At 35.8% G+C, this 23,576-nt stretch overlaps 1 protein-coding gene across 2 annotated transcripts in view; it reads right to left on the reverse strand.

Annotated features, from left to right (window-relative positions):
* Positions 1 to 23,576, reverse strand: part of LOC134529388 (kinesin-like protein costa) — a 215,075-nt gene that overhangs the window by 56,994 nt on the left and 134,505 nt on the right. For both annotated transcript variants that reach the window (XM_063363403.1, XM_063363404.1), the window contains one exon: positions 771 to 950. In XM_063363403.1, coding sequence (XP_063219473.1) covers positions 771 to 950 — 180 coding nt within the window. The remainder of the gene's footprint in view (positions 1 to 770; positions 951 to 23,576) is intronic.

A 23,576-nucleotide genomic window follows, 5' to 3' on the forward strand; every position in this document is an offset into this window, starting at 1 on the left:
TAAGAGGTGTAAAGGGTTAACTTGTCATGAATGTATTTGTAGTAAATTAGCTTATAAGTGTTTAAGTTTTGTAAATGTAATCATGATAATTTTTTAACTAACAGCACGGTGTGCTTTTCACTACATGATAATATCGAAATACTTTAATGTAGCCACAGGAACAATTACAAACACCACTTCGGAAAAGTTTTTATTTACAAAACAAATGCATCTGCAGGTGCAATATTAAGAATACACTGTTCTGATTTCCTTGCCTATTGTCTGGATGTGAATAACCTTGGAATTAAAATTTTTAAGGTATGTTCTACAATTTTCTTTTGTAACTAATGAGGGCTGTTTTTTATACTGTTGTAATCTTTTTCAAAGATGTCACAGCATGTATAATAATTAATGGGTATGGACAAGTAATGATAAAATGGCAATAGTAAACATTTTGCACCACTTCATACATACTATGTGTGTTATGCATTAACTTCTATGAGAAGTGAAAGTTGTAGGTATGAGGCAGCAGTTTACTCGGCAGCATGGCAGTATGATATTGTTTGTGTTTATATCAAGTGTGAAACATATTGTAATAAATATGTTCTTTGTATTCCCAGCTAACAAGAAAAACCTTATTCACAAGAGTTAATACCATTAATAAAAATAATATGTTTCCTGTATGAATATAAACTGCATTTTTATAATATAATACTTAAGAACCTACAAATATTTCGGCCATCACACGCTATTGCTTTCATTCTGACATAATAGTAACAAAGCATTCATACCTTAGGTTTAGATTTTTCCTGGCAAAGTTTTTCTTTCAAAAATGCTTCCCTCTTCTCCAAAACACTTTTCTGCTTCAGCGTATCCTCATGCAAGTGCAATGCTGATTTCTGGATGTTCATTAATCTAGTTTCTTCTTCTTGAATCCAATGTAACTGATTTAATGGATTACTTTCAGCCATCTGAAATTAAAACAATATCATTAATTAAATTTAAGTAAGCAAACAAATTTATTTCCAAGTAACAAACTGTATTCAGCTATAAATTATGTACAACAAACCCTTCAAACTAGTCCATTACACAAAATAAAACACTAAAATAGTAGGGCAATAAGCAATAGTGATAGTGCAAATAACCAATACTGAGATTACATCTCTTGTACTTCCAAGGCAGAAAAAGAGCACCCCTACACAATAAATATCCACAGGGGAGGCAAGTGGCTGACCAATTTTTATCAGCTACTATGCATGATATACATCACCTTGAGGTCAGCGAGGTTCTTAGAGCAATACAAGTTTCACTCAATGCATCTGCACAAACATGCTTGTCATTGTCATTGTCATTGTCATTGTCATTGTCAATTAACTAAACACTGCAATGAAACAAAATTACAAAGTTTTTCTTTGGACTTCAGATTTTTTTTTCAGTTTTTCCTTTTTTATTAAGTGAAATGCATAGGTTTTGCTGGTTTTTCTAGAGGTTCTGTAGAAGTTACGTTAGTTGTGGCTGAGCTGGTTACTCGGCAATTACATGTCTGAGTCATGCTAGGGCACACCTTCACTCATGCATGGCCTGTTGACGGCGCCTGAGGTATGCCAGTCAGAGTGTCCGGTCAAGTGCAACTGAGCTTTAAGGAACGTGGCTTCTGCATGACCAAGTGAGACTCTGGCACAAACCATCACATATTTTCTAGAGTTGGAGTGGATTCGGGCTCGAGGAATGGCCGGAGATGTCTGTTTGTGCGAGAAGTAATTTTCGTCCTTCTTTGTTGGCTGAATCTCTGTAAGGCCAGAGGATCCTATGATGATCGATAATCATGTGAAATTACAGATGAGAACTATTTGTTGTGTTTTTTTTTTTAATTTTAGTTATTAGAGATGAATAATGAACTTTTAGTTTTTCTTTCGTTCAGGTCTACCACCACCATTCAATATTTTAAGTTAATTTCATTGCAGTATGTTAAGTGTAATCTTATTCCTTGAAAGCTGGCTCCATTCATCGGTTAACCCCAGTAAAGATAAAAAATTTTTGTTGAGTATTATGCCAAGAAAACATAGTAAGCAATACTCATAACCAAGACATAACAGGTACGACAGACCCGAGCTGGACATAAATGATTTTTGATTGTTGATGTGAGACATTTAATGTTTAGGGTAATCATATGTTTGTAATTTATAAAATAAGTTTTATTTTTGTGATAAGGTTCGTTTTAAACAAGAGAGTAAAAGATAATGAACTATTAAATTTGAGCCCTGCCAACCACATTTTTTGGTGGTTTTATTTAATAAATTATTTAATTTTTTTTTATTATTCTATTTTGGTCATCCTATAACTTTCGGCAAATTATTTATTTTCTTAAGGCTCTTGAGTTTTGTTTCTACACTTATGTATCTGAATGCAATCCTAGTAGGTACTTCTCTATCCTAGAGAGTTGTTATTAATAGTGTCCCTACCATATGAATTGGATTAATTTAGTGTAGTAATTTTTTTTATTGTTATTTTGTGTTATATCCCGTTCCAATTTGTTTATGTACCAAACAAATACTGGGGTGGTGGACTGCCACAGTGACTGCTTTTTTACACAGTTTAGTGTGATGTTCAACAGGACCATATTTCTTTTCATTACATTTTCATTTTCGTTCATACATTCTATCTCATCCCCATATTTCATTCATGAAACCTGTCCAAGATATATTTTGAGCTATGGTGTGACAATATTTAAGAACAAGGGTGCATTTTATCATAATGGTCTTGTATGACTTTGATATCTAGCTCACAAGCCTGTCATGACTGTTGTATATATGATGAGATGTGTTAAAAAAGAAACAGAACTTTTGAAATAGCACGCCAACCGGCAGACGGAGCGCGCAGACGCTACTTAACTCACCTAGTGGTAGGTTTATGCACAAGCTGCTATTTGCCATGTTTTGCTATGACCGTTAGTTGGTGAATTACAGCCGCTGAAGTGAGCACGTGCCCAAGTCGTTTATCAGATTAGTGACAAAGTAACAATGAAAGAGATTGAAGAACAACGTATGTGTGGGGAATTTGGCTACAAACTTGGCAAAACTTTTACAGAGACATTTCAATTGCTTAGCCAAGCATACGGGAAGGACTGTATCAGTCGCACTCAGTGCCATGATTGGTTTAAGAGTTTATAACACGGCAGAATGTCGGTCTGTGACGATCCCTAGCTTGGACGACATTCCACATTAACAGATGATGAACATGTCGAGAGTGTTCATGCTGCAATTCGTAGAAATCGTCATTTATCTGTTCGAGAAGTTGCAGACGAAGTGGGCAAACTTGTGATGTATCATGTGAGTGTAAAATTCAAGCCGAATTTGTTGACTGACGATCAGAAACAGACATTCTGTAGAGATCACTGCTTTGAAGATGTGTTGTTTCATGCACCGGCCACCCAGTTTTCTGTAATTGATTATAATGGAGTTTTGCTGGCTTGTATAATCCTTTAATGTTTCAGGATCTTAGGTAATATCTTTTAAATTATGTGCCATGGTACGGTAAATATAAAGGTAATTCTGTAAATGCATGCATGCATCATAACTTGTATATTCATTATATTTAGCTTTGAGTGTAATGCAATTCATACATGCATTTTATACCCTTTGCCTATTACAATTTGTACCTAGATAATTGTGTCATTAGTTATTTCAGACACAAAGTTCTTTACTTAGATGTGAATTTTTTTTATTGGCAGTATTTGTATTGGCTGAGTCTTGCTATGCCAATTTACATAATCATAAATTGTTATCATACCATAATTATAAATTTCTCGTGTGTGCCATCTCTAAGCATGTTATGCACCATTGTTTTTCAGTTCTTATTTAGTAACTTTAAACTATTATTGAACACAGGATTTAAATTATACATTAAATATATGGAAAATATAAGTTTATATATAGGAAGTGGTTCGCATGTTGGGTATAAAGAATATGGTTACATAAAATTATTTTATAATTGGTAGTGTTTTACTAAATATAACTGGTATGGCAAAAAATTTCTCATTAAGTTTATTAAAATTTGAGATCAGTCTAAAAATAATTTCATTATTTTTGTTGAATGTACACAAAGTTGTTACTAAATGAGTATGAAATTGGGGAACTCTTTAAGTCCATTATTATCCAGTAAATATTTAAAACTTATTTTTAAACTGTAACAATTATATACAAAAAGTGAATCTTAATGATCTGCGGTCTGAAAGGATAGCTAAATTAGGTGAAGGAAATTGTTTTAGATTAATAAGTATGATTATTTTGTTTTGTATGCTTTCAATTTCATTACTATCAGATGTATTCATTTCTTCAAAATAACTGAACAATATTCTAATAGAGATCTAATTAATGCTAATTAAAGTCAAAGAATGGAATCTGAATTAATAACATAAAAAGTGATGTATTTAATTATAGCTAGAGTTCTTCAGAAACTAAAGATTAAATAATCCACATGAAGATTATAGTATAAGTTAGAATCTAAAGTGGTACGGAGATCTTTTAAAGTGAAAGATTTGCGAACTAAAGTGTTATGTAATTTGTAATAATTTTCAATAGGGAGATATTGCCTAGTAACATATATTATTTTGGTTTTTTATTTGTTGAGAGCAACAAGATTATGTTTTCACCACTTGTTAATTTCATTAATGTCAGTTTGGATTAATAAAAAATGATTCGGTGTGGTAATTTAACTAAACATTTTGAGATAGTCAGCAAACAGTACCCCAGTAGAGTGATTAAGACCCTGAGCGATGTCATCAATACATATATAGGAGAGTAGAGGTGACAACGTACCATCCTGTGGGACTCCAGAACTAGTTTTAAAAAGTCAGGTGTTACAGTTGTTAATGGATACCAAAATAACTTTTATTTTTAAAATAACTAGAGAACCAGTTGCAGGGTGTCTACCAGATCTAGTAGATGAAATTCCCTGATTTTTCCAGGTTTTCCCAGTCTAAAACGGAATTTTTCCAAGTTTTCTTTAACACTATTACGACATTCCACGTAACTGAAAAAACTGCATAACCGTACATTGACGGGTTTCAAAGTATTTCAACTCACTTAAATTAGTAAAAAAAATTACCTTCTTCCAGACGTGGCCAAAGTGACTCAATTGATGACAAATAAAACATGCTGCTACAAATATTTCACACACTTACTTTTGCAAAAACATTAGTAAAAGGAAGCTCTCATAAATTTCGCAGTGACTCAACTTTTGTGTCTATTGCACGTTTCAGAACGAGCCAAATACAACACTCGAGCTTTCTTCAACTGCAATGCCTTGATCTCCTCTTCAACTAATCTTTTTTCTGCCTTCTTCTTGTCTGTAGCTTCCTTTCTTTTTGTTTTGTTTGCAGGGCTTCCTTACGCCTACAACTATAACATGCACTTGGTGATATGAACATGGTCTACACCTACAGAACGTTGAACAAAGTCGTACACTTGTCTTTGTGCAATCAGTGTTTCTTCCTGCAAGTTTTCAGTCAGCAGATTAGAATTCATTGAAAATCCTCTTTCCAATGATGAATTTCCATGGGAAAGTACAAACATCATCCTCACAAACTTTAGAAGGCCTGTTTTGGCAGCTACTGTATGTACCTTAAGAATAAGCATCCACGAGTGATCAAGGCGCCCGTCTTCTCGAGAAAAAGACGAAAACAGTAGTAGTATGTTTTTGGGCCCCTACGTCAGGCTTCAGGCTAGGTGCCGAGGTGCCGACCGCCATCTTGGATTGTGACATCACGGCGGGCATCTTGGATGGTTGTGTCTTGACCTTTGACCTTGACCTTCAAAATGCGCCAAAATTGCCCAAATTCCTCAAAAATCGCCACAATTTCCATTTTTTTGGAAACAAATTCCGCCAAAAAATCTCAAAAAATTCCACAATTCAAAAATTAGGATTTCGAAAAACCTCAAAAGTCATTTTGCCTTAGAAAGAACCCAAAATCCAAAAATCGGCTTAAGCATCTTTATAGCTAGCCACTTTAAGCCGCCGAGGTCATGAACTTGAAAATTAGGATTCCATGGCAGCCATTTTGAATCATGATGTCACCACCGTTGCAATTTCCGTTACGTCCGCCATCTTTAACTTATTTTATTTATTATCCGATTGTAATGAAAAATATTTTAAAATTTATAAAAAAAATTAAATTAATTAAATTTTAATAAATTTTTTTTATAAAACATATATGAACGACACGGAACTCGGAGTCCTCGGTTCGAAACCGGTGAGGGCAAAAAAATGGCGTCCGATCCTTCCCTCGTTGTGGCTGCAGGCAGACTGACCCCCACCACTTATTTCAAAGTATATATATTGTCACCTAGTATGACGTCATGTCCGCCATCTTGAAAATCCGTAATTTATATGTTAGAAAAACAGGAAAAAATTAAAAAATCATTAAAAAAATTAACTAATCGAATTCAATAATAAAAATTTAGAAATACCGTTGCACTTTTCGTTACGACCAACATCTTGGAATCATGTAATTATTTAGCTAGAAATTTGGGAAAAATTCCAAAAATCACCAAAAAAATTGACAATCAATATACTGATTGATCCGGTCAGTTCCTGTCCTTGGTTCTATACTTGATCGAGTCACTATATTTTCAGTTTATTTAAAAAATAATATATATTCAAAAAACCATGTTCAAAATTCTTAAAGAGACTTTAAATCATCTACTACCATCATCCTATCAGCCATCAAGACCACCATATTGGAAATTCGTAATTATTTAGCTATAACTCCGGAAAAAGTTCAAAATTCATTAAATAAATTTGCAACCAATAAAATGATTACTTATATCGACTTAGGTCCTTAGTACGATTCGGAATGACGATGAAAAAAAATTAAATATAACATCAATATAACATAATAGTGACAGGTTCGAGAAATAAAATTACTCAAGTTCTTTCACAAAATAAATTTTATTACTTAATTTCTATTCTACTACACGATCACTTGCGAAGGTTGGTAATCTTATAAACATTTAGGTCTGCATAGGTGTGAAATGACTAATTCTTAGCTCCAATTGGTTTATACTAGACAGAGTCCAACCACAACCTTTACTGACATAGTTCTCCTCCTCTTGACAGAGTTTCTGGATACTGTGTTTAACAGATTGCTTCACATCGTCAGAATTGTAAATTACTGCAACCAATGTCTTGAATGCACACTTCTTCACTTCGTCATCGAATGGATACGGCTTTCCATATATACAGTCCAACCATAAATTATATTTTAATGGACCGTTTGTTACTACGCCATCAGTAAGCTGATTGATTATGTTCTGTCTAATATCACCAAGAAAATTACAAATGTCTTTTGACTTACCTAACGCATTTAGATAATAGTAATCTTTCAAAGCTCCACGAAATGCAGACTGCACCAAGTAGAACCCATTATCATTCACTTGTAATGCGCCGATCACATTCTTAGGTTTATTTTCATGTCCAATCGGTTGCTGCACATCGGTTTTCTTGCTTGTACGCTTACGAATCTCCAATTCAAAGCGAGGAAGCGAAATTTCTACAGGTAATTCTTCAGTACACACACGGACTTTACCATTGCATTTTTTCACATGTCACCGCAAACTATCAATACGTGTAAACAAACATGACACCCATCACAGCGAAACTTTATACGGGATGGATTCTTCTTGCATTTACTCCGTTCATGTCTCCGTGCATCATGAGAAAATGTGAACGATGTATCACAGTAGCTGCAAGGATACAGTGGTGATGAAGACGAGCCTTTCAGACCTGATCCAGATACTGACGTTGCCGCAGTTGCGCCATCTCCAGGCATACTCTTATGAACATCAATGCATCGTTGTTGAATAGAAACCTTTACATTCTGATGAACAGCAAAACCTGTGCTTGTCTTCATGTGCGTTTTCATATTATCTTTTCTGGCAAACTTCTTATGGCATTTCTCACAAACAAACATTTTACGATAAAGGTTCTTGGCACATTCTCTCTTATCGTGTCGTCGTGGATTGCTGTTGTTTGTGAAAATCTTGTCACAGTAACAGCACCGATGTTCGTTAGTTGCTGTTGAATCACCAGCCATTGAAGTCTCCATCGAGGGTGAAACGAAGTTCGTCGAGGTTTCCTGTGTAGCCAGCACCACCAGCATTAAAGTCTCTTCTGCTGGTGGTATCGCGACTGTTGAAGCCTCCTACAATGTTGACATCCTCGTTGTCGACAGGATCTGCTCCTTCCTCGTCGCCGCTGACGTCAGGGTTCCCGTAGGCGATGGTAAAACGTCCATCTAGTTCATCGTTTTAGACGGTAAAGATGCCAGCGAGTTCACAAGAACAGGTAATTACGCGACTTATGCACCAGAAGAAACAAACTAGGTGATCCTTACACTGACGTCAGCAACAAACTGAGCGACCTGCTGTCTAGGACTCGCTTATATACATGTACCGGATGGAATAATACGCTAGTCAAATCAAGAACCAATTACTATAATACTCGAGTCAAAACATCATTTAAAAAAGAAGTACACCAAAATAAGGTAACACATTTGGAAGCAAATTCGACAAATGAAATGGACACACAATGCACGCACTAGCAGCTTTCATCACAAAGTCAACATTTAAATTTCATTCAAGCGAAGTATCAAGCCAATGTCACATCATCATATTAACATCCTATTGGTCATACTATCCTCAAAATTTTACAGTCTTATAAATCACACCAGTTATAGAAGGACTTATAGTTTATAGCACACAACATTTCAGTCATTTTTCTTTAACAAATTCATATTTTAAAAATGTAAAATGTAAGTACTTGTTGAATCGAAGAGCCAGGTACGTAAATATTTTATATACTTTATGTACACTGTAGATGCCAAGAGCTTGAAAGTACATATGTAAGAAAGATATTTAATAAAACTCATATTAAATTGTATATATATATATTCCCAATAATATACATAATATCAAAAAAAAGTAGGTTTTATTCTATAAACCCCACATTTCTTAGTTCTTGTTTCTTTGAGGACGTATAAATTTTCAGCATTTCGCGATTAGCCTATTCTTCAATCATTTTGATTGTCTCTCGATGAACAATTGCTGTCTCGTGCTACGGCTTCCATCATCTTTACATATATGTTAATATTAGTCTTAAAATCCCCAAGCCCATGTCACTATCACAGACGCAAAGTCATCATCATCATCATCGTAGCTGTCAACAATATTATCATAAGCTGCATTAATATAACTCATTTTATGATATTTTTTCCACATTTCAGTTGTCAGAGATTAACCAAAATCTATGATCGTGTAAGCTTCACAATATTCTCTATTGTTTTCTAGACATGGTTAGCTCTATTCTCATTTTCATTAAAGGCCTGTGTGTCCAGGTACATTATTTAATCCTTCAACCCTTCTTCCCAAACAAAATCAAATCATCGTTGTACATTGAAAAAAAAAACATCAACAAGTTCCTTTCATTAAATCTTAGGAACCGCTTCTTCCTTTCCACCTATAGTATAGTTTCTTGAGCACAAGTGTCTTTCATTATATACCATGCAGTTTTACTTCATGAGATGTGGTATACTACCAGTTCTACATACAAATCCATCCTATCATTGATTTGTTTACACATTAGAAAAAAAAACCTTCACGTTATTTTACGTGTTTTATTAAATTATCACTTCGACTAAAATAATTACCACACATAGATATTTCTAAAAAAAGTATTCCTTGGCTAAGACATTTTAACCATCAGCTCTGAAAACAACCATGTCCCGTCTATATCACAAAGTAAAAGAGGGTAGAGGAGATAGGTCAAACAAGTGCTAGTCACTCATAGGGTAAGGAACAGGTGTTCGATACCTATCTCAGACATTGTAGCATCTATGTATTTTTCTTACCTCATGTAGAAAAAAAAATTCCAATGCATACGAATTTAAACTTATCCACGTGCTTCTAGTCAAAAGTACCTAAATTCAAGCACATTATCCACAAAGAAAATTAAAAAAATTCTCAAGGATAGAGGCAGAGACTACACGATCGAGACACACCTACCGTCACCCGCAAATGAAATTTACCCCTCTCGCAGGAGTTGCAAGCTTGCAGAATGCTGCGACAGTCATATGTTTGCTCGAGACATGCATACATCATGTCGCTAGCCTTCCAACTCATTTCACGTAAAAGCTCCAGTGAAATCGTAATCCAGCAAACGTAAAGTACTTTCTGGAACCACTTCAAAGTATGCATCACTGAACCAGAGCAGAAAATCAGCTTACGAATGTATAACTTGCTACCAACAAAAAAATTTGTAGCACATATACGAGAGGAGTCTAACCCAACATACCATACTGTTAAAGTCGATACTCTGGCAATTATAAGCGTCAAAATATTTTTAATCAAGACCCAGGCCAGTATACATATATTTTTCATGGTTTAAAATTTCATGTTAGTAATCAGCAACGAAAAAGTGAGTAACTTAGGCGAAGAACCGCTTACCAAGTATCCAGAATCTTACTGATACAGCCCATACAGCGCACCAGCTTACTCCGAAGCGTGGTCAATTAATTAACATTCTTTAATTTTTTTAATATCACCACCGTAGTGTACACCAATATATGACAGGTTTCGATTCAAGTCCATAAATTTTCCACAAGTCTGTTAGTTTTATTATGGTGAGTAATAAATTATTTCTCAGAAATAATAAATCAAGTTCCTATCAGATTTGCTCTAATGTTACGGTATTACCTGTACCAGCACTTTACCAAAACATCTTCCATAAAAAATCTTAAGAATGCAGATGACATACCTACTCAGACAATAATAATTTTAGCAAAAAAAAATCTGTATTCAGCATTATTGGTAAAAAAAAAATAATACACACAAACAAGACAAATCGAGCATTACAAATACGACCTAAATTTCGTGTCACATGTAGTTTATTACATTAAGATAAACGATGTAGGTTAGAGAAGAATAAATAAATAATTCTTTAATTCTATAATTTATTTAAAATTGTACATTTATACACATTAAAAGCTGACACTGTATATATATTGTATACATTTCTCAGTCCACGCGACATTCAATTTTATTAAAATAAATTATTATAGTTCGTATTAAGAGTGACAAAATACAACTAATTCATACAGATCATGATATATCAGTTCAGGAGTGTAACACCTTACAGGACGAGAAAAGTTGATGCTAGAAACCTTCCTTTACAAAATTTATAATGTTTTTTCAAGTAAAATGTTCTTGTAACCTGTACACCGCACTTCTCACACAGAAATTTTACATGGTCAAATTTCTTCTGCAGCAATGCCTTTCATGGATGCGTGTACTTCGTACTCATTCAAAACGTTTACCACAGTAGTGGCACTGATACAGATATTCATCACAATTACTATCCCTTCCCCGATGTACAACTTGAAAATGAACTTTGCTTTTACAATGCCTAATCAAATTACTTTTGTTTGTGAAATGTACACCACATGGCTCTCACGGAAATGTCACACGATTAACGTTTCTTCTACAGACATGGTTTTCATGTCTTCTTGCATGTTGTCGGTATTTAATACTTTTGTCACAATACGTACACAGATGTCTCGTCGTTACACCTTGAGTCACCGATGGCTCGGAAAGTATATTACTTTCAATGTACACTGCTGTTGTAGGCGACGAAGACCCGTATGCTACATGAGCTGGAGATTTCCCAGTCGACATTGACAGATCATCTGTACTGGATGTCAAAGAATCTGAAGTATACACGACTGATGCAGAAGCTGGGAATTGCTCACAAAATGTTTTATTTACCAAATGCGGTGTAGTTGCAGGTATCGGAGTCTCCTCTGCTGTCGATAATGCACACATTGAAGTCTCTTGGAGTGAAGAGACAGTAGATACAGCCATCATCGGGATCTCTCGAGATGGTAGCCTTGTTACCATCGGAATCTCTGGAGCTGTCCTCATCGTTGTAATCGGGATCTGCTTCGTCATCGTCGCCTCCGTCGTCAGGGTCCCCGGTGAAGACGCGAGACCCTCCGCCAAGATCTCTGCAGCCGTTGACCGCGCCACCATTGGGATTTGTACCGATGTCAACGTAAATATCGATCACGATCTGAAGGACATTGTACATACTGTAGCAAATACTTTGATAAAAGCTATAATGCTCGTAGACATGAAAAGAACGATTGTGTTAGAAGTTCATTCCGTCAAATACTAAGTTGTGGCAAGTGTGGTAGGCGGATGACACGAAGAGAGAATTTAAAAAGACACGATAAAACTTGTAAAGCCAGGCACGCACAGGAGATAAAGTACATAGATGGAGACGATATGCTCGGGGACAGTATGTCTTACAATGAAATTGATCGACCTAGTCTTAAAAGCGATTGTGTTAAAATATTTCCAGGTCTTGAGAAAGGAAATAGCTTAAATGGTATTGGAGATATAAGTAAGGTAGAAGATAATGAAAGTAACATCTCCAGGAAAAGTGGCAAGTCGACTTATGGTAGACTTCTACGGACATTGGAATATTTTTTTGGTCAATTATCAAGTAAACTTGATGGAAATGATGGTACTCCAATGTCAAAAAATTAGAAATCCTGGGATAAGCACGATGAGGATGTCAGTGTGTTTGATAAAGATGTGGATAGCACCGATGATGATGATTTAAATTATCATAAACATTATTACAACGATTTTCAGAATATGTTCAGCAAACACTCGAAGACGATGGTGTCATCAAGTGAAATTTATATATCGTGGAAAGACCCGAACGTGTTGGTGCACAGGTTGCGACTTTTACTTGTTTCGCAAGATGACAAAATTTTATCAGTTATCAAAGAAACGTGGACTATTCTTGATGAACTAAGAATTACAGGGTATATAGAATAAGTTATTAATGTGTATTGACTGACGAATTTTTATACTTTTGTATTTTTGATATAAATATAATTTTGAAAATTCATATTAAAAATGTGTCGTTATTCATACCCTAATAAAGTTCATGTGTTTGCTACTTTAAAGAATTGAGTTGAGTATGAATATTTTAATATATATCTATGTGTGTGTGTGTGTGTGGATGATGGAAAGTTTCCATTTTATAGTATGTAGATGATGGAAAATGAGTGTCGAAGTTGGAAAGAGTATGTATAATTGAGTGTCGATGACGGAAAAAATGAGTGTTGATTTGAGTTTCCATGATGGAAAATGAGTGTTGAATTGAGTGTTGATGATGGTAAATGAGTGTTGATGATGGAAAATTACTGTTGAATTGAGTGTTGATGATAGAAAATGAGTGTCAAATTGAGTGTCGATTATGGAAACTGAGTGTCGATGATGGAAAATGAGTGTCGAATTGAGTGTCGATGATGGAAAATGATTGTCGAATTGAATGTGGATTATGGAAAATGAGTGTTGATTTTAGTGTCAATTATGGAAAGTGAGTGTCGAATTGAGTGTCGATGATGGTTAATTTGCATTTGATTGCATGTTAATGATGGACAATGAGTGTTGACTCGAGTGTCTATGATCTAATATGAGTGTCAGTGATGGCAAATGAGTGTAGAATTAACTTTCATCCAGCACTGTGTATGTGTAGCTAGGTTCTGAAGGTTCAATGGATTCCTGGTCCTATATAAAAGTAAACTTTGCTAACATGTTCACTGTCAGGCTTATTTAACTAACCGACGGTATGCTGTTAAATAAATAATAGGTTGATAATTGACTTCTTGTAGGTTTTGTGTGCTGAGTGTAGCCGAGTAGACTGATGGAAGTAAGTGAGGAGCTTAATTTAATGTAGAATGGACTTGTATTGATGAATATGTTGGTGACCTACTGTATGTGCATAAATCGAATGCTAGTGGTCATAATATTTTGGGTTATTTACGAAGATATTTATCTATGTGTGCTATGACAAGCTTAAAAATATCTAGTAAACTTATAGAGTAGGTCTCGGGTTTCGGAGACTTTTGTCGTAAGGTTTAACAAGGATTGACCCTGAAGAGTTAGGATTTTGAAGATGCGTGGTACTGAGCATGTCTTGGCTGTAGCTATATCAACACTGAAGCTCCCCTGAACTGTAGATGAGAGGTACAAAAAATAATTGACTTTGGACCTAGCCTGGTATCGGATAAAATAATTTAGTCATGTGTTGTAGACATTTGGAGTCAGTTGGAGGATATGTGTAGCTGTACATAATAAAATTTACATTGGAGTAGTTTAAATTTTGTTTGGATTCTGAAAGTTCCATTGTTTACAGACTCTTGCTCCTCTAGTAAGTCTAAATGAACCTTGTATGTACGATGTGCAATTAGTTGTTTGAATATATAATTTAAATTTTTATTCCTTGAAATTCCTAATTTTTTTAAGTAATAACAATGGATGATGTATTGACTTGCGTATTATACAAGCGGACACTGTTATTTAAGCGAGTCTTAGACAGCAGGTTCCTCAGTCCACCTCTTGAAGTGGTACAGTGCAGATCTGATGAATTGTCTAGTCTGCATATGTCTGGTATATGAATATTCATGTGTATTCGAACTGAATGGTAGCAACGTCGACATCGGTACAAATCCCAATGGTGGCGGGCTCAACGGCTGCAGAGATCTTGACGGAGGGTCTCGCGTCTTCACCGGGGTCCCTGACGACGGAGGCAATGATGATGAAGCAGATCCCGATGACAACGATGAGGACAGCTCCAGAGATTCCAATGGTAACAAGGCTACCATCTCCAGAGATCCCGATGATGGCTGTATCTACTGTCTCTTCACTCCAAGAGACTTCAATGTGTGCATTATCAACAGCAGAGGAGACTCCGATACCTGCAACTACACCGCATTTGGTAAATAAAACATTTTGTGAGCAATTCCCAGCTTCTGCATCAGTCGTGTATACTTCAGATTCTTTAACATCCAGTACAGATGATCTGTCAATGTCAACTGGGAAATCTCCAGCTCACCCAACATATGGGACTTCGTCGCCTACAACTTCAGTGTACATTGAAAGTAATATACTTTCCGAGCCGTCCGTGACTCAAGGTGTAACGACGAGACATCTGTGTACGTATTGTGACAAAAGTATTAAATACCGACAACATGCAAGAAGACATGAAAATCATGTCTGTAGAAGAAACGTTAATCGTGTGACATTTCCGTGAGAGCCTTGTGGTGTACATTTCACAAACAAAAGTAATTTGATTAGGCATTGTAAAAGCAAAGTTCATTTGCAAGTTGTACATCAGGAAAGCGATGGTAATTGCGATGAATATCTGTATCAGTGCCACTACTGTGGTAAACGTTTTGAACGAGTACGAAGTACACGCAACCAAGAAAGGCATGGCTGCAGTAGAAATCTTGACCGTGTAAAATTTCTGTGTGAGAAGTGCGGTGTACAGGTTACACGAAGATTTTACTTGAAAAAACATTATAAATTTTGTAAAGGAAGGTTTCTAGCATCAACTTTTCTCGTCCTGTAAGGTGTTACACTCCTGAACTGATATATCGTGATCTGTATGAATTAGTTGTATTTTGTCACTTTTAATACGAACTATAATAATTTATTTTAATAAAATTGAATGTCGCGTGGACTGAGAAATGTATACGATATATATACAGTGTCAGCTTTTAATGTGTATAAATGTACAATTTTAAATAAATTATAGAATTAAAGAATTATTTATTTATTCTTCTCTAACCTACATCGTTTATCTTAATGTAATAAACTACATGTGACACGAAATTTAGGTCGTATTTGTAATGCTCGTTTTGTCTTGTTTGTGTGTATTATTTTTTTACCAATAATGCTGAAGACAGATTTTTTTTTTCCTAAAATTATTATTGTCTTAGTAGGTATGTCATCTGCATTCTTAAGATTTTTTATGGGAGATGATTTTGTAAAGTGCTGGTACAGGTAATACCGTAACATTAGAGCAAATCTGATAGGAACTTGATTTATTATTTCTGAGAAATAATTTATTACTCCCCAAAATAAAACTAACAGACTTGTGGAAAATTTATGGACTTGAATCAAAACCTGTCATATATTGGGGTACACTACGGTGGTGATATTAAAAAATTAAAGAATGTTAATCAATTGACCACGCTTCGGAGTAAGCTGGTGCACTGTATGGGCTGTATCAGTAAGATTCTGAAAACTTGGTAAGCGGTTCTTCGCCTAAGTTACTCACTCCTTCGTTGCTGATTACTAACATGAAATTTTAAACCATGAAAAATATATGTATACTGGCCTGGGTCTTGATTAAAAATATTTTGACGCTTATAATTGCCAGAGTATCGACTTTCACAGTATGGTATGTTGGGTTAGACTCCTCTCGTATATGTGCTACAAATTTTTTTGTTGGTAGCAAGTTATACATTCGTAAGCTGATTTTCTGCTCTGGTTCAGTGATGCATACTTTGAAGTGGTTCCAAAAGTACTTTACGTTTGCTGGATTACGATTTCACTGGAGTTTTTACGTGAAATGAGTTGGAAGGCTAGCAACATGATGTATGCATGTCTCGAGCAAACATATGACTGTCGCAGCATTCTGCAAGCTTGCAACTCCTGTGAGAAGGGTCAATGTTCATTTGCGGGTGGCGGTAGGTGTGTCTCGATCGTGTAGTCTCTGCCTCTATCCTTGAGAATTTTTTTAATTTTCTTTGAGGTTAACGTGCTTGAATTTAGGAACTTTTGACTAGACGCACGTGGATAAGTTTAAATTCGTATGCATTGGAATATATTTTTCTACATGAGGTAAGAAAAATACATAGATACTAGAATGTCTGAGATAGGTATCGAACACCTGTTCCTTACCCTATGAGTGACTAGCACTTGTTTAAACTATCTCCTCTACCCTCTTTTACTTTGTGATATAGACGGGACAATGTTGTTTTCAGAGATGATGGTTAAAATGTCTTGGGCAAGGAATACTTTTTTTAGAAATTTCTATGTGTGGTAATTATTTTAGTCGAAGTGATAATTTAATACAACACGTAAAATAACGTGAAGGTTTTTTTTCTAATGTGTAAACAAATCAATGATAGGATGGATTTGTATGTAGAACTGGTAGTATACCACATCTCATGAAGAACACTGCATGGTATATAATGAAAGACACTTGTGCTCAAGAAACTATACTATAGGTGGAAAGGATGAAGCGGTTCCTAAGATTTAATGAAAGGAACTTGTTGATGTTATTTTTTTCTATATACAATGATGATTTGATTTTGTTTGGGAAGAAGGGTTGAAGGATTAAATAATGTAACTGGACAAACAGGCTTTTAAAGAAAATGAGAATAGAGCTAACCATGTCTAGAAAACAATAGAGAATATTGTGAAGCTTACACGATCATAGATTTTGGTTAATCTCTGACAACTGAAATGTGGAAAAAATATCATAAAATGAGTTATATTGATGCAGCTCATGATAATATTGTTGACAGCTACGATGATGATGATGATGACTTTGCGTCTGTGATAGTGACATGGGCTTGGGGATTTTAAGACTAATATTAACATATATGTAAAGATGATGGAAGCCGTAGCACGAGACAGCAATTGTTCATCGAGAGACAATCAAAATGATTGAAGAATAGGCTAATCGCGAAATGCTGAAAATTTATACGTCCTCAAAGAAACAAGAACTAAGAAATGTGGGGTTTATAGAATAAAACCTACTTTTTTTTGATATTATGTATATTATTGGGAATATATATATACAATTTAATATGAGTTTTATTAAATATCTTTCTTACATATGTACTTTCAAGCTCTTGGCATCTACAGTGTACATAAAGTATATAAAATATTTACGTACCTGGCTCTTCGATTCAACAAGTACTTACATTTTACATTTTTAAAATATGAATTTGTTAAAGAAAAATGACTGAAATGTTGTGTGCTATAAACTATAAGTCCTTCTATAACTGGTGTGATTTATAAGACTGTAAAATTTTGAGGATAGTATGACCAATAGGATGTTAATATGATGATGTGACATTGGCTTGATACTTCGCTTGAATGAAATTTAAATGTTGACTTTGTGATGAAAGCTGCTAGTGCGTGCATTGCGTGTACATTTCATTTGTCGAATTTGCTTCCAAATGTGTTACCTTATTTTGGTGTACTTCATTATTAATTAATGTTTTGACTCGAGTATTATAGTAATTGGTTCTTGATTTGACTAGCGTATTATTCCTTCCGGTGCATGTATATAAGCGAGTCCTAGACAGCAGGTCGCTCAGTATGTTGCTGACGTCGTCAGTATAAGGATCACCTAGTTTGTTTCTTCTGGTGCATAAGTCGCGTAATTACCTGTTCTTGTGAACTCGCTGGCATCTTTACCGTCTAAAACGACGAACTTGATGGACGTTTTACCATCGTCTACAGGAACCCTGACGTCAGCGGCGACGAGGAAGGAGCAGATCCTGTCGACAACGAGGATGTCAACATTGGAGGAGACTTCTACAGTCGCGGTACCACCAGCAGAAGAGACTTTAATGCCGGTGGTGCTGGCTACACAGGAAACCTCGACGAACTTCGTTTCACCCTCGATGGAGACTTCAATGGCTGGTGATTCAACAGCTACTAACGAACATCGGTGCTGTTACTGTGACAAGATTTTCACAAACAACAGCAATGCACGACGACACGAAAAGAGAGAACGTGCCAAGAACCTTTATCGTAAAATGTTTGTTTGTGAGAAATGCCATAAGCAGTTTGCCAGAAAAGATAATATGAAAAGCACATGAAGACATGCACAGGTCCTGCTGTTCGGCAGAAATTAAAGGTTTCTATTCAACAAAGATGCATTGATTTTCATAAGAGTATGCCTGGAGATGGCGCAACTGTGGCAACGTCAGTATCCGGATCAGGTCTGAAAGGCTCGTCTTCATCACCACGGTATCCTTGCAGCTACTGTGATACGTCGTTCGCATTTTCTCATGATGCACGGAGACATGAACGGAGTAAATGCAAGAAGAATCCATCCCGTATAAAGTTTCGCTGTGATGGGTGTCATGTTTGTTTACACGTATTGATAGTTTGCGGCGACATGTGAAAAAATGCAACGGTAAAGTCCGTGTCTACGGAAGAATTACCTGTAGAAATTTCGCCTCCTCGCTTTAGATTGGAGACTCGTAAGCGTACAAGCAAGAAAACCGATGTGCAGCAACCGATTGGACATGAAAATAAACCTAAGAATGTGATCGGCGCATTACAAGTGAATGATAATGGGTTCTACTTGGCGCAGTCTGCATTTCGTGGAGCATTGAAAGATTACTATTATCTAAATGCGTTAGGTAAGTCAAAAGACATTTGTAATTTTCTTGGTGATATTAGACAGAACATAATCAATCAGCTTACTGATGGCGTAGTAACAAACAGTCCATTAAAATATAACTTGTGGTTGGACTGTATATATGGAAAGCCGTATCCATTCGAAGACGAAGTGAAGAAGTGTGCATTCAAGACATTGGTTGCAGTAATTTACAATTCTGACGATGTGAAGCAATCTGTTAAACACAGTATCCAGAAACTCTGTCAAGAGGAGGAGAACTATGTCAGTAAAGGTTCTGGTTGGACTCTGTCTAGTATAAACCAATTGGAGCTAAGAATTAGTTATTTCACACCTATGCAGACCTAAATGTTTATAAGATTACCAACCTTCGCAAGTGATCGTGTAGTAGAATAGAAATTAAGTAATAAAATTTATTTTGTGAAAGAACTTGAGTAATTTTATTTCTCGAACCTGTCACTATTATGTTATATTGATGTTATATTTAATTTTTTTTAACCGTCATTCCGAATCGTACCAAGGACCTAAGTCGATATAATTAATCATTTTATTGGTTGCAAATTTATTTAATGAATTTTGAACTTTTTCCGGAGTTATAGCTAAATAATTACGAATTTCCAATATGGTGGTCTTGATGGCTTATAGGATGATGGTAGTAGAGGATTTAAAGTCTCTTTAAAAATTTTGAACATGATTTTTTGAATATATTATTTTTTAAATAAACTGAAAATATAGTGACTCGATCAAGTATAGAACCAAGGACAGGAACTGACCGGATCAATCAGTATATTGATTGTCAATTTTTTTGGTGATTTTTGGAATTTTTCCCGAATTTCTAGCTAAATATTTACACAATTCCAAGATGGTGGTCGTAACGAAAAGTGCAACGGTTTTTCTAAAGATTTTTATTATTTAATTTAATTAGTTAATTTTTTTAATGAATTTAATTTTTTCCTGTTTTTCTAACACATAAATTACGGATTTTCAAGATGGCGGACATGATGTCATACTAGGTGACAATATATATACTTTGAAATAAGTGGTAGGGGTCAGTCTGCCTGCAGCCACCACGAGGGAAGGATCGGACGCCATTTTTTTGCCCTCACCGGGTCGAACCGTGGACTCCGAGCTCCGTGTTGTACATATATGTTTTTTAAAAAATTTTATTAAAATTTTATTAATTAAATTTTTTTATATATATTAAAAAAATTTCATTAAAATCTGATAATAAATAAAAAATTAAAGATGGTGGACATAACGGAAATTGCAACGGTGACGTCATGATTCAAAATGGCTGCCATGGAATCATAAATTTCAAGGTCATGACCTCGGCGGCTTAAAGCGGCTAGCTCTAAGGATGCTTAAGCCGCTTTTAGGATTTTGGTTTCTTTCTACGGCAAAACGACTTTTGAGGTTTTTCGAAATCCTAATTTTAGAATTGTGGAATTTTTTGAGATTTTTTGGCGGAATTTGTTTCCAAAAAATAGAAATTTTGGCGATTTTTGAGGAATTTTGGGCTAATTTTGCCTAATTTTGCCCAATTTTGGCACATTTTGAAGGTCAAAGGTCAATGTCAAAGGTTAAGGACACAACCATCCAAGATGGCCGCCGTGACTTCACATCCAAGATGGCGGTCGGCACCTCGGCACCTCAGCCTGAAGCCTGGCGCAGGAGCCCCCAAAACATACTACTAACAGTGCTTCAGAATCTTGTGAGGAACATACCAACTGATATGATCACTCTAGGTTATCAGCTTCTTGTCCTGATAGCCACCTGTTTCGAAGACAACATTCTAAACTGTACTTCACACGCTGTTTCCTCACACCCGAATTTGAAGCCACAGATGGACATAAGCAGGAAATTCCCTAGCTAAGTTTGTACCAGGGGACTTTCGTCTTGAAGTTTTTTTACCATAACCTTTTGGACAAGTCCTAACATCATTTTTCAGTAACAGGACAGACTTTTTCTGGTACTTCCTCTTTCTTGATGGCATGGTGTACTGCATAACCCAACTTGATATTGTTAGCAGTCAATAGATTTTCCTGGTTATCTACATACAATCGAGATACATTGCATTTCTCCCTAAAGCTCTTCAGTACTTCTGGTTTCACAAACGTTCCTGCCAAAGCTAATAAAATGTCTACCAGTGAATCATAGAGAAAAGGTGCCATGGGTGCTTCACTTTGGAACATTGTAAGAAACAATTCCAGCTCTGATGCCAAAGAGTGGAAGAATGTCAATATTACTTCTAGAAGATTATCTTCAAGAGCACTTTCCACTACCTACATTGAAAGAGACAGATGAATTGGAAACTTCACTAACAAATTTCTTTAGGTGGGGTAACATTTTCATGGCACGCTCAGCAACTGCAGTATTTTCTAACCATCTGATTGCACAAAATTTCTTGGGAAAAAGCTCTGATCGAGTTATTTTAATGTAATCTGCCCTCCTTGCAGGTATATGCTTAAACAAATAGTAACTGTGCCTCAAAAAACTAACAACATCCAATAGTGTAGCAGAAATTCCAGTTTTGAAAGCACCATGAACCGTATGAAGACCACAGCTACCAATTTCTAGCAATGATGGCGAATCTTCACCAAAAGTGTCTGTGATACATATTTTCAAAGCTAACAAAAATGCCCAGTTTACGTTGGGGGCATACATAGATACTTAATTTTAAATACACCTGTCGGTATAATCCGAACGTGGGAAGCACATGCTGCAGCACATCACGTCAGCAGGATAACAGACCTGCTGACATGCTGCAGCACATCACGTCAGCAGGATAACAGACCTGCTTGAACCAGTTTGTATCACGTTTTGTCGCCACTTCCGAATCCAATGTTAAATATAAGAAAATGGACGTGGGAACTGTTCGTTATTTGCATTCAAAAATAAAAATTGGAGTAGATACACTTGATGCTAAGTCAATGCAAGCTGATCAATAAACAAAAAACGTATTGCCACCTACAACCTACCAAACAAAAATGCCCTGATTTTAAAAAAAAAATCCCTGATTTTTCCAGGTTTTCCAGGTTTTCCAGGGTCGGTAGACACCCTGCAATTGACATAAATACCAAAATTAGATAACTTTACGAGTAATACAAAATGATAAACAGTTTCAAAAGCTTTGGCTAGATCAAAACAGAAGGCATCAACCTGACCCCTATCAGTGACTTCATTATAAATAGGATTACACAAAGTGATTAAATTGGTAGCAGTAGTCAATCCTGTTCTAAACCCATGTTGATTGATTTGAAGTGGTACTTCACCCTCTTTCCTTTCCCTCATTCCCTCCTCTCCTGACGTCATGCCTTGTCTGTCTGTGTTGGTTTTTTTTTTTTTTGCCGCTACAGGCCGGTCATCACTTCTACTCGCCATGCTAGACTAAGTTTGTTGCTTGATCTGGTGGGGGTGTTTTGTTAGGAACACCAAACTGGGCAAGGCCTCAAGGTATGTGGTTATGTTCATTTGTTTCTTTTATTTTGTGCATTGTGGTTGCACATTAACTTTACTTCCTCATGTTCCCTTTGTTCTAAATTACATTTCGGCCACCAATTTCTAAATTATGGTTCGGTATAGATGTTGTGTGCGCGCTGTGGCACTGTACGTTTGACCTATTTGTCCGACGAACACCCGAAAGGCCACGCTGGGTCAAATTAATTTTATTTGTCTTTTCATAACCTTGTGTTTAATACTTTTCCTTTTATGAAGGTTATGGACACCTGCTAGGTTGTTTCTCACATGTTTTATGTATTTTGTATGTATTTTGTGTTTTGTATTAATGTGTCATTTGCCATTTGCCCAGTCTTAACTTCAAGGCCCCAGTTGTCTGGCTAACTGCCCTAGTTGCCTTATAGGCGAGTCATTTTAGCTCTCCTTGCTGGTCTCTTTGACAGTTGCCTTTGCAGCTAGTACCCTTATTAGTGTTTTTACACTTTGCCTGCAGGCTGAAACCAATGGCAGGAACTTATGTAAATTAATCTTTTATGATCCCTGTGTTTTACAACTGTACATATGTCTGTTGTTTATCAAGTTGTTCCTTATATTGAAATTGCTTCTAGTGCTTGCCCTATAATATTGCAAAAATTTGAAGGTTCATGCAAGAGTGTGTGATTTTCATGTACCTTGTAACATATTCTAGTCAACTGCAAATAAGGCACAGTAATGTGCACCGCTAATGTTTGAATTATTGTATACCACTTTCGTATTTCATTTATGGGTACTTAAATAGTATCCTATAGTAATTGCTTAAGATTTATCACTTGATCTTTGTATACTTATTTGTTTCCTGCAATACT

Source organism: Bacillus rossius, chromosome 2, assembly GCF_032445375.1.
Source record: "Bacillus rossius redtenbacheri isolate Brsri chromosome 2, Brsri_v3, whole genome shotgun sequence".
In the NCBI taxonomy this organism is placed as follows: domain Eukaryota; kingdom Metazoa; phylum Arthropoda; class Insecta; order Phasmatodea; family Bacillidae; genus Bacillus; species Bacillus rossius.